Here is a 12124-nt window from a genome sequence, read left to right on the forward strand (position 1 = left end):
TTAACCTGAAAAGAAGAAGTTAAAGCAGGGTGACCTCTAAGACAGCAAAATGTGTGACCCTGCACAACACCCTCACTGATCACTGGGCAGATCAGCTGAGGCTCCAGTCTTAGCTTCTTGTCTCCTGCCTGTGTGCAAATGACCAGGGACTTATCAGTACCTTTTACTGATAAAATAAACCCTTCTAAATGAACCAGACACACTGGAGAAGAGGTTAATGCTGGGAACAATAGATAGATTCCTACCTCAGTTTTTGCATGTCTTGAGTGACTTTATTTTTAGACAAGACTTCACACACTTCAGCTAAGAAGATTTCACATTATATGAAAGAGATGCACAAGCTGTAAGTACACCCCAAGGGTGTTCAATATCATACACACAACCACACCCAGGCACCTGCAAACAAAGAGCATAAAATCCTGTTTAGCCAAAAAATGGAGTCAACAGAGGGAAGGAATCCCATCTGCAGAAAGGGGGATTTCAAAGGATATGCTGGTCCTGGAGTCTTGCCCAGGAAAGTGAGTTCCTACTGCCACTTGATTCATGGGCAAGACTGGTCTATGTGCAGAGTGCAAAGTGGAGACCCGTCTTCTCCAAGTCTTATCCACTGGTCAAGACAGGCATGCAGCTGGATTGAGAGAAAGCCTGAAGGATTAGTCTGGATGGGAGCCATAGAGTCAGAAGTCCTGGGTTCTCCAAGATGTTGTAAAAGGGGGATTCAGTACCCAGGCTTCTCTGAAGATGGAATTATTTAATTGATCACTTATTGCATTTCTATTGCTCCCTATAACCAGAGGTAGTCAGGGCAGCTCACAGCACAATCTAAAAGTACAAATAAAAATAAGTACAAACAATGTCCAATAGTTTCATTATAGCTGTGTTTGCAGATATGAATAGTCAATATTTTAAAGTCTTTTCTAGGGAACCTATGCTGTTTTCCTGCTTGACTGTTAGATGCTCCTTGGTATTCAGGTCAGGCCTCAGTAGGATAATGTAGCACTTGGGCAGGAAGATGCAGCCCAGCAGCCCAGCGCCGGAGGCCAAGATGGAGAAGACCTGCACAGCCACCATGTACTTCCCCTTGGTGCTCAGGTAGGTGGGCACGAAGGAGATCCAGACACTGCAGAAGACCAGCATGCTGAAGGTGATCAGCTTGGCCTCATTGAAGGCCCCAGGCAGCTTCCTGGCCAGGAAAGCCATGGTGAAGCACACAGCAGCCAGAAAGCCCATGTAGCCAAGCACAGTGTAGAACATGGCCACAGAGCCTTCATTGCACTGCAGAATGATCTCTCCAGGCTGTGAATACATGTCAGAGTCAGAGAACGGTGCAGAGGTGGCCAGCCAGAAGGTGCAAATAAGAACTTGAACACCAGAAGAGGAAAGCACAATGGTATTGGCCAAGCTCTTCCCCAGCCATCTCCTCACCCTGTTTCCAGGCTTGGTGGCCAGGAAGGCCAGCACCACAGTGATGGTTTTGGCCAGGAGGGAAGAGATGGCCACTGAGAAAATGATGCTGAAAGCTGCTTGACGAAGAAGGCAGGTGACTTTCCTTGGCTGACCAAAGAAGAAGAAGCAGGACAAGAAGGAAAGCAGGAGGGAGATGAGCAGAATGTAGGAAAGGTCCCGGTTGTTGGCTTTGACTATGGGAGTTTCCAGGTACTTAATGAAGATGCTTAACACACAGCTTGTTGTTACAGACAGGAAAAAGTCAAAGGAAACTAGGACAATTCCTAGAGATTCTCCATAGGAGAGGAAGCTGGTAATTTTGAGAACACATTGATCTTGCTTCTTGTTTGGATGCTGATCTTCTGGACATCTGGTACAATGTTCCACATCTGAGGACAGGGATTAAAAAAGGAAAAAGAAAATGGGTTGTATGGTATCAGCCATGTCTCTCTTTATCCTCCTGTCTTCTAGAGTTCTGTCTTTTTCAACCCACAGTGATGATAACATTTACACATATTTCAGAAAATGATTTATCAATGAAAATGATTCAGAGTTTCTCTTCTATGGCCCCAGTTACCTTCCTGAGTGGAGATGGTCCCTTCTGCACATGGAGCACAGGCATAGCAGCAAACTGGCTTTCCTTCCACAATCACCTTGACATATCCAGGGAAGCAGCTTTTGGAACACCTCGACTGAGGGAGGGTCTGGCAATACAGAGAAGGAATGTTGAGGAGAACGTGCAAGTGGGAAACTGGAAAATCAAATAATAGTAGAATGAAGACACCTCATGAAGTGTCCTAACTGGATGGGCCTACACTATGTTGGGAAAATTTGGATAAATCCTGTCTGAAAAGCATTACTCCTGTGTGCCTTTGTATTGTGGGATCAAATCCTGTCTTCCTTCTCAAAACCAAGCTGTCACTTTTAAAATGGCATTCCCCCACTCATTTCTCTCACCTTCAGCTGTAGGCTACAGTAGACAAATATACATTGTAAATAGTCATTGTTGGAATTCAGTTTACAATAATCTTTTGATAGCCCAGAGGGCTTCATGTGCCCTGATCATGCAGAATGTTTAGAGTTGAGATGAGGTCCTGAGCTTATCATGAATCGTTTCTAGTAGCTGGAATTTGCATGTCTGAGCAGACCTGGAGATGGGTTCAAGTTACTCAAAGTGTCAGTACAGGCAATTAGAAATATTTTAATCTCATTGTTACAGTGTGATTGACTGACATTTCTTTATCTGTTCTGTATGTGATGACCTCAGAATCTTATTGTAATCTCTGCATTCTGTCATCAGTTGCCCTGCACCTGTGTACCTATAAATGCCCTGTAATGGTATTGAAGCTTTGCAGCAGAGTTCACCTCTGCCTGCCCGTTAATGCAGCATGCATTATCGTGAGTGTACCGCGGGAACCTTGGGGTAAATACAATAAAGCCTCAAATGGCCTGGATGCTTGGTCTTTCCCATGAACCTGAGTTTTTTTCTCTCTTCTCAAATTGAGATTCCGGGATTCTGACAACTATTGTAATTCAGAGTGGCCTTAGTAGTTAAATGCAAGCAAGAGCTGAGGAATTCACAACTGAGCAAAGAGCTCCCAACTAAAATTTGAATCTGTTGGGATGTGAAATGGTGGACAGCTACCAAGAAGGAGATCTTTGCTTGTAGTAAGAGCCCAGTGAAAATGTTCACAAGAACGTGGCAGCTATGAAAAAGTAAGTCCCTTTTTCAGGCTGGGAATAGAGGCCAGAGGCCAGAAAGCTGAAATTGGATGATCCAGCAGATTTGCAATGTGGATTCTCCAGAGTGGATCCCTCACACTTCCCTAAAAAAGGAGGAAGAGGCTAGGAGGATTGTGAAATGTCCAAGAGGTTGGAGTCTGGGAATTGAGAGAGCATGAGAAAAAGAGAATGGAAAGAGGAATAGACTGTGGGCAGGGGAAGATTTCATAGGCCAGAAGGTGATTTCTTCCTCCTCTTCCTGCCCTCCACAGCTGCACCGCTGTGGGTTCAGGAACAGGAAGAAGGGCCTGGCTCCCTGATGAGATTCAGTGTTCTTAAAAAATAAATAGTTTTGACGAGGGAAGCAGGTGTGAAGAACTTTGCAGGTGTCCTTTAGGTTCAGTGCATGCACCCCTCAGCACATAAGTTACTTGTTAGTGCCCCCTGCCCCAATTTGTATATGCTTGGAAGACATGGGTTGCCTCACCTGGTTATGCCATGCGCTGGGATTCTCATTGAGGTGGAACACTTGGTGTGTGGATTCCTGCCACTCTAGAGCCCCGACTTTCACTTTAACAAGTGAGGGTCTGGGCAGATCCAGCCAGTGTAACATTATATCAAAGCTGGCCGTCAGCTCCCCATCCCTGTCCAGGTGAAGTCCATCCAAGGAAGCATTGGAGAACCAGACGTTTTTCAGGAAATGGTGCAGCTGGAAAGATAGAGAAGAGCATAAACCTTGCTGGTCATTTTCGCCCTGTCCTTTCTCTTGATCTCAGTGGCAGAACATGCATTCCAAGGCTCTGCTGGCTTTCCTTCTTTTGGTTCAAATACATTTGAAAACAAAGAGTGAAGTGCATTCCTGAGTCCCCCTTTTCCCCTTCATCCTTTGGGAAAGGCTGAGATGTATGTCTCTGGATGATTTAGGGACAAGCTGACAAAGTTTAAGGTTTCTCAAACAGTACTTTCCATTTGGAGGAAAGTTCTTAGAGAAGGCCTGGATCTCCTCAAAGAAGGTTTTTGCTCACTGTGTTCAAATTCCAACACATTGCTTGTGGTGTTCTCTTCATGTTTTCACACTCTGCTCATGTTTCAATCAAATATTCCCCAAAAGATGGATCAATTTAGTTTTGTGCCTCAAGGAGAATTCAAGCAATTGGTGTCACTGGTGCTCATAAAGGCATATTGCAGGGAAATGTGCTACCACTCTATACAACACTGGTGCACCTTCAACTGGAGTACTGTGCTCAGTTTTGGGCCCCTCTTTACAGAAAGGATATAGCCAGGTTAGAGTCAGTGCAGCGTAGGACCACAAGGTTGGTGGCCGGTTTGCAGGGGATGGGGTATAAGGCCAGACTGAGGGAACTGGGTCTCTTCAGCCTGGAGAAGAGGAGACTCAGAGGGGATATGTTGGAGACATACAGATATGTGAGGGGATGTCACATGGAGATGGGTAGAGACTTGTTCTCCCCTGCAGAGAAAGGCAGAAAGCGCTCCAATGGAGCAAATCCCAGGGAACCAAGGTTCCATTTGGATGCCAGGAAGCATTTCCTGAAAGTTAGGACCCCGAGGGTGTGGATGGGCTTCTTCAAGAGGTTGTTAAGGCCCCATCGAGAGGGTGTTCAAGGATAGACTGGATGTGCACATGGTGGGCATGTCGTGAGCGGAGCCGGCTGGTGCCGGAGGTCAGACTAGATGGACCGGGAGGCCCCTTCTGACTCAGTTTCTACATTTCTATGAAATGATGCACAGCCCTACAGCCTGGCAAGACCCCCAGCAGACCCTTTGAAGATGGTGCTGCTTGTGGTGAACTCCCAGCGGAAACTGCTTCTCTTAGACCAGCTCTGTAACACCAACAAAATTCAAAGAATAGTGACTTTGCACTGAAAATAGCCAAGCCAGCCAGATGGTGCCTTTTAGGAACCCTGCCTTTGAGTTCAGAGGAACAAAGTCAGCACTGCCCACTTTCCTCCCCTTGCACCACACGGGCTGTTCCCACCACAGTCAGACTCTCAGAGCTTCTTTCCCTCATCCCCTGCCCATTTAGCATCATGAAACTAAATTTATGGTTTCCCTGGATTCACTCTCTTCCTGAATCCCAAACTTGAATGGACCATCAGCACCAGCCAGCCCATGCTGTCTAGCTCATTTCGGCCACACTTATTAAGTGCCCGTTGGGCAAGGGGAATAGGATGAAACAAACGCTATGTTCTGGCCATCAGCAATCAGAGCTTCAACTGGTTTGCACCTGGGGGATTGATGCACTTTGTGTCCACCTCGGGGAAGTTTTACCATACACCACTTCTTCCAGCCTTGATCCTGTGAGGGCTGAATTCTGTCATTTTCAGGATAGAGATTTCTGAAGGAAAAGGGGATACCTGCCATGGCTGCAGCTTCTGAATGTCCAGCATTTCTCCTCCCACCTTTGTCCTTTGCTTGGATGTGGAACCCTGTGCCATGTGCAAGGCTCGTGCCACCATCTGGACACCTCTATGGACATTGTAGGTGTTCTCAGAAAGACTCGGTTTAAGCAGCTCCATGGACAAGGTCTCCTTCTGTTCACATCTTCTCCTCCCTCTGACCGAAAAAGCATATTTGGAATATGAACAACAAAATGATTTTTCCAGGATGTGAGCAACAGGATCAGTATATGCCCTTTTGTGCTTGTTCTTTGTCTGGATTGAGAAGGAAAAGAACCAATGGCTGTGCTTCCTAGAGGAAAATCTGTGGGTCACTGTTGAGCTGATGTCCCACAAGGCCGTTGTGAGCCAAACATTGCCTTGAGCAGGTCCTACCCACAGACGAAGCAATTGTTGTAGAAGAAACATTCCACCACTGAAAGAGCGAGTTTCTGCATAGTAAACAAAGACCTTGACTTGTCTCCATAGGAAAGTGGGAGGAAGGTTCAGTCTGATTTTAGGACGATTCCTTTCTGGGAATTGCATTGAGATGGCAACACAGATGCTGTTGGATGTGAGCAAAGGGGTCATGGTCTGCATGAACCGTTCCCCATTGTCATTGTCTGGAGCAAATAGGCCAATCCATGTCCATCTGAAATGCAGGAGCATCTGGACTATCCCCAGGTACTGGTCTCTATCTTTGGGGACCACCCGGTAAAAAAAAGGGAACCGGGCTTTATTCTTAAAGTCATGAGAGATGAAGCCATAGCTGACCTGCCAAGGAAGAAAAGAGACCTAAGTTTTTCTCCAGAACACAATCCCCAACACAGAATGAGAGGTTCTTGAACTACCGACATAGACCTTTCCCCCGGTGCTTCCTGGTCTCCAGGAAAGATACTACCAGTCCCGTGGGGTCCACAAGGCAGCTGAAGGCTCTCCAACATAAAATGCTCACAGACACCATACCCTCCATATATACCTGTGGGATTTTGGAGATGCCCAACAGGGCTGAAATATGGCTGGAGATTTCCGAGTCAGCCCCTTCCACAACAGCCAGCAGGTCCATCTGGCTCCCACAGCTGTAGTTCGGGATGTTCTTCTGCTCAGGAGACAGGAGGTCCAGCATGATGTCGTAGGTGATCCTGGTGTTATAAAAGTTTTCATAGATGCTGTAACCCAGAGAGGTGTTGGGCAAGAGTTCCGGGTCCTGGTTGATCTCATGGATGGCATGCAAGAAGGCCAGGTCATAGAAGTAGTTTCCAGTGTTTGCTCTGCAGCAAAGGAGATGTTTTTCATAGACACATTAATATGTATGAAAAAGTAGTGTAAGTAATGTGAAGTAACCCAAGACACATTCTCACCCACACTTTCTTGTTCATTCAACACCTTCTTCATTCTGGGAACTCCGTTACTAATGAGCAGTATGTAAAGCTTAACCAACGAAAACTAAATAACCTTAGAACCATGGACTTGAGGACCACAAGGTTGTGTATTTTCCCCTCTCTGGTGGCACTTTCTGCTTTCCCTGGAGGCTTCCTACTGCCTAAGTTCTGCTGGTGGCATCTGGGTGAAGCCTCCAGTTCTGACAGTGGGAGGAAGCCGTGTCCTCCTGGAAGAGTGCCTGCACTGACCACATGCACCTGCTGGAGAGATGGGCCCAGAATCAACAGAGGAAGCCATCTGAGCTGGCCAGAGACACCCCAGAGTGTGTGGAAGCCTCTGATATATCTGGGTGTCCCAGGATATTTGAGGAATGTGGTATGCGAGGATGAGAGATTAAGAAGAGTCATGCTGGAGGAGAACAGGCATCCATCTGGTGCAGTGTTCTCCTGAAACCTTCCAAAGCTCATCTGCTTCTCATCATCATTTAATATTTGTGGTATTGGAAGTCATTTGCTGTGCAACATGGGTTTTAGAGCACTGGTGTTCCCACTTCCTGTTGGCAGGAGCCTTGGCCTGGTGTCAGCAGGATTCTGGGTGAAATAGATCCTGCTCTACACCTTCTGCTGCTCATCTTCCTGTGGTTTGCCATGCCACATTTTCAGAAATGATGCTGCTGAAGGATGGCTCTATTTCCTCCCTTTTGAAGCACTTCTTTTGTTTCTGCCTTGACTCATCCTTCAGCTCCTCTTCTCCAGGGATGGCCAAATGCTGTGCCTATTCTCTCTGAAGCCACTTTGACCAGGCATGTTGCAAGACCCTAGCACCTGGCTTTGCTTCTGGCACACTGTGTTTCTCAAGGCTTAAGTAACACACTCAGAAGAAATCACATAACATTAGAAGTGAGCTCGGAAAAGACAGGGTCTGTCCCCCTTTCCACTTCTTTACTGCTTTCGTTAATGCTCTGATATAATCCAAGGGAAAATGTTTGACCCAATTTTGGGTTGTTCTTGTGTTGGAAACCAAGGTGACGGTAAGAACACCGTGACCAGGCAAGAATGATCAGCAATGGCAGAAATCATAAGCAAGTTTTCTGAATTAGAAATGAAATGTGGAGGTTGCAGAATGGCCCTAAGAGGTGGCTTGTTTTTCAAGAACCCAGGACTTGACAGGGCTTGATACCCACCTGTCCTTGCACTACCTTTTGGGCTTTCTTAAGAAAACAGACCTCCATGAAGGAGCACAAACTACATCTCTTGAGAAACACATTTTGGGGCATTTGGCGGGTCTTGTGGGGCATGCCTGCCATGGACCCAGGCATGTGGCTGTTCCAAAGGAAGCCAAACCCCTTCTGCAAGATGCCATAAGCCGTCAGGGCCTTTTCCTCCCATATATCCCAAGGGAAAAGGGTTGAAAGACAGACCAGGCTCTGAAAAAGTTTTGGGAAGAGTTTTGAAGTGATGGAACGTAATGTCAACTGTGACTTTTTTGTGGTGTTGGCCCACATGTTAAGGTCTGGAGCCATGTGAAATTTGTGAGGGTTTTCAGGTAAACGGTGGGAATACCTTCCTGAACTCAGAGTCCTGCATGAAGGAATTTCTGCTGTTAAAGTAGGAACTCATGGAACATGCATCTCCTCGGTGGTCCCTTTCTCTAGGGGAAATATTTTTTCCTGGTGGTCTAGAAAAAACAGATTCACCAGAGTGTGTTCAGCGTTTCATTTAGAAGGAACTTAGCCTGTACTAGGTCAGATCATTTTAGAGGCAATGGAGAGATTTCTTCCTTGAATTAAAATGACACCACAACCTCATTCTGAAGAAGAGTAGTAACCAACTGCAGAGATCATAGGTAAACCTTCTGAATTAGGGGATGGACCTTGACATGCAGAGATGGCAGGACTTCCCCATGTTGAGGTTTGTTTTTCAAGAACAAAGGACTTGACAGGGCTTGATACCCATCCATCCTTGCTGTACCTTTTGGGGTTCCTTCAGAAATCAGACCTCAATGGAGGAGCACAAAATACATCTCTGGAGAAGCACTTACTCTCTGACACGGATAATTGGAGGATTGACAAAGGAATGCTGTTGGATTACTGCATCCAGTGAAGGGAGGAGCCCACCGATGAGGTGGTCTCCTGTTTGGAAGCGATTCCTTGCATCATATGCATCTCTACTTAATGTCAGGGGGCATCTTGCCACTTGCTTGTCCCCAGCTGTCCAGAAGAGCCACAGAAGAAGTAGGAGAAGCAGGAGGGGTTGGTGGGGCATGCCTGCCATGGTCCCTGCCTTGTGGCTTTTCCCAGAGGCAATTTGCTTCTGCAAGAAGAATGTGGCAGCCAGTGGCTCTGCTCATGCAGAAACAGAGGAGCTTTTGCTCCAAGCCATGAGCTGATCAAGCCACATGGATGCAGTTTCCCTGCCCTTTGTCAGGCACCTCCCAAGCCTCAGCTGTGGGGAAAGCATGGGAACTCCTTTGATTTCATCCCCAGTGCCAAATATTCCCTCCTCTTATAGCAGAACCTGCTGTTTCCATGTCTGGTCTCAAAAGAATTTCCTGGAGTAACCCCTGGAGTGCTGGTGCCAATTACCATGAGTTTAATAATTGCAAAGTGCAGGGGGACCTCTGCCTAACACGCAACTCTCTGTGCAGCTTCCTGTTTGCAACTGCAGAACATATTTTTGCAGAAACTTGTGAGGAAGCCCTGAATCCCCATAAAGTAAAAACAACATGGGGGTTACAGCATTGGGCTGTTGGCCTCGGGTCCTACTCCACATTCAGCCATGGACCTCACTGGGGGGCATTGAGCCAGTCACTGTCTCTTGGCCTTTCCTACCTCACAGGGCTGCTGTGAGGATTACTTTGGGTGAAGGTGGATCGTGTGAACTTCCTGGGCCCCTTTGAAGAGGGAAAAGGGCAGGATACAAAAGTGAGAACAACAGAATTGCCAGAGTGAACAATAGTGAAACCAACAGGCAAGCAAAGATGAAAACACCACAAATCAGAAGGGGCCTTTCAGGTCATCTAGTGGGTGGTGGTCCAATCTTCCCTTGAACAGCTGTGTGATCTGATTACAACTGCCTCTCCTTTTGACCACCAGGACATACATCCACACAACTGGACAACCCAGCTTCGGAGGTGGAGCTCCAGAGACTCCCCCTGGATGACACTGATGGATGCATGAGCCATCCAAATTTCTGGGCCACTTGCAGATTTCGCATGTCATCAGCCTCAGAGCTTCATCTGGCTCTAAAGAGAAGGAGAAGCAGAGATTGGTGCCATCTGAATGCTGATGGCAGTGCACCCCAAACCCTTAAATGACCTCACTTGAGTTTTTTCACCAACACAGAAGCAAATGAAATATGCAGTATCCCAAACCTTTGTTGTCCAATTGCTGATCAGGAGTACCTCTCAGAAACATCTTTCCATACCAGAAAGAGGACAAGGTGAGCCAACCCATAAATTATTACAGCTTGTGTTGATGGTATTAAAAGGTCCTGAGAGTCATGAACCACTCTCGGGTTGCCCTCCCAACATTTCTCTCTCCAAATTGAAATACAGCACATACAATCTGTCAGATCATATCATTCATTTAAACATTCCTTCATATTCAGGTTGGGAATCACCACAATAATTCCTCTAGGAATCTGCAGTGGGGTTACCAAGGCGTTGGGGTGTTCAGTACCCCATTCCCTCATGATACACAAGATCTTTTGTGGAATCAAAAACATGCCTGCATCAGGGCTTCCATTTCACTCAAGGCTTTAACTGAAACAACTTTTAAAAAATAAAAAATAAAAATAAAAAGATGTAACACACTGAGCGTATGAAGATATGTTTATTATATGAAAGCGAGATGCACACGCTTTCACTACACCCTGAGGGTGTTGAAATACTTAAGGTAAGGCAGCACAATGTTAATCATACACAGAACCACACGCCTTGACCTCAGCAAAGAAAGAGCACTAAACCCTGTTTAGCCAGTAAGAGAACGGAGGGGCGGGAGTTGCATCTGCAGGAAGAGTGAGTTCAATGTGCATGCCAGTCCTGGAGCTACGTCCAGTGAAGTGATTCCCAGCTGTCACATGAGTCGTGGGAAAGGCTGGTCTATGTGAGGATTGCCAGGGGGGGACCCTGTTCTCCCGATGCTTAACCACTGGTCAAGACAGGCATGCAGCTGAATTGAAAAAAGGCTGATTAGAACCTTGCTGATGTCTCTTGCTGCTCTGCCAGTAGAAGGAGCCCTCCTTCAGGAGGAGGCTCAGGTCCTTCAGCCTTCCTGTGGTTTGACCCCAACTGCCCCTGGCCTCCTCTCGGTGCACTTGCACTCCCTCCTGCCTAATTACCCCCTTTCAGCAGTTCCTTGTATCCCTTCTCCAATTATTAGAGATTCTCATGATGCCATCCACAACAACACATGGTCAGTGTTTCAAATTCTATTATTTATCTATTAGGATATTTTTATCCCATCCATTACGGTTCATCCTTGGAAGGCTTACAATATAAAACACCTAATAAATACACCAATCACCATCAAAGAACACACGACTGACTGTATCAATAAAATCATAAGCTATTTAAACTGTAAAATATCAGGAAAATAAAAAGGGCTTGACTTGGCTCTGAAATGCATATACATAATACATATATAAAAGCACATATATTTTAGATAAAAGCATATAAAATATATAATTTTAAGAATCATATGCCATTTTCCTTTTTTGGCTGTTAGCTGCTCCTTGGTATTCAGGTCAGGCCTCAGGAGGATAATGTAGCACTTTAGGAGGAAGATGCAGCTCAGCAGCCCAGCACTGGAGGCCAAGATAGAGAAGACCTGCACGTCCACCATGTACTTGCCCTTGGTGCTCAGGTAGGTGGGCACAAAGGACACCCAGACACTGCAGAAGACCAGCATGCTGAAGGTGATCAGCTTGGCCTTGTTGAAGGCCCCGGGCAGCTTCCTGGCCAGGAAGGCCACCGTAAAGCAGATGATGATGATGATGATGATGATGATGATTATAGCATTTCTATGCCGCCCCTTGCCGAAACCTCGGGGCGGCTTACAACATGATAAAATACATTGAAATACAATAGCACATAATAAATTACCATTAAATATAAAAATACAAAGAATACATTGATTTACAAAAATAAAATTAAAATTATCAGTATAAAATAAAAAT

The 12124-nt window shown here is 46.1% G+C and overlaps 1 protein-coding gene across 1 annotated transcript in view; it reads right to left on the reverse strand.

The window, feature by feature from the left end:
* Positions 1-897: 897 nt before the first annotated feature.
* Positions 898-12124, reverse strand: part of LOC123021008 (vomeronasal type-2 receptor 26-like) — a 12127-nt gene continuing 900 nt past the window's right edge. The window contains exons 2-5 of the mRNA XM_044425375.1: positions 8988-9156; positions 6531-6835; positions 2024-2230; positions 898-1835 (exon numbers count right to left, since the gene is read on the reverse strand). Coding sequence (XP_044281310.1) covers positions 898-1835; positions 2024-2230; positions 6531-6835; positions 8988-9156 — 1619 coding nt within the window. The remainder of the gene's footprint in view (positions 1836-2023; positions 2231-6530; positions 6836-8987; positions 9157-12124) is intronic.

Source organism: Varanus komodoensis, unplaced genomic scaffold (assembly GCF_004798865.1).
Source record: "Varanus komodoensis strain SLA01 unplaced genomic scaffold, ASM479886v1 scaffold150, whole genome shotgun sequence".
Taxonomy (NCBI): Eukaryota; Metazoa; Chordata; class Lepidosauria; order Squamata; family Varanidae; genus Varanus; species Varanus komodoensis.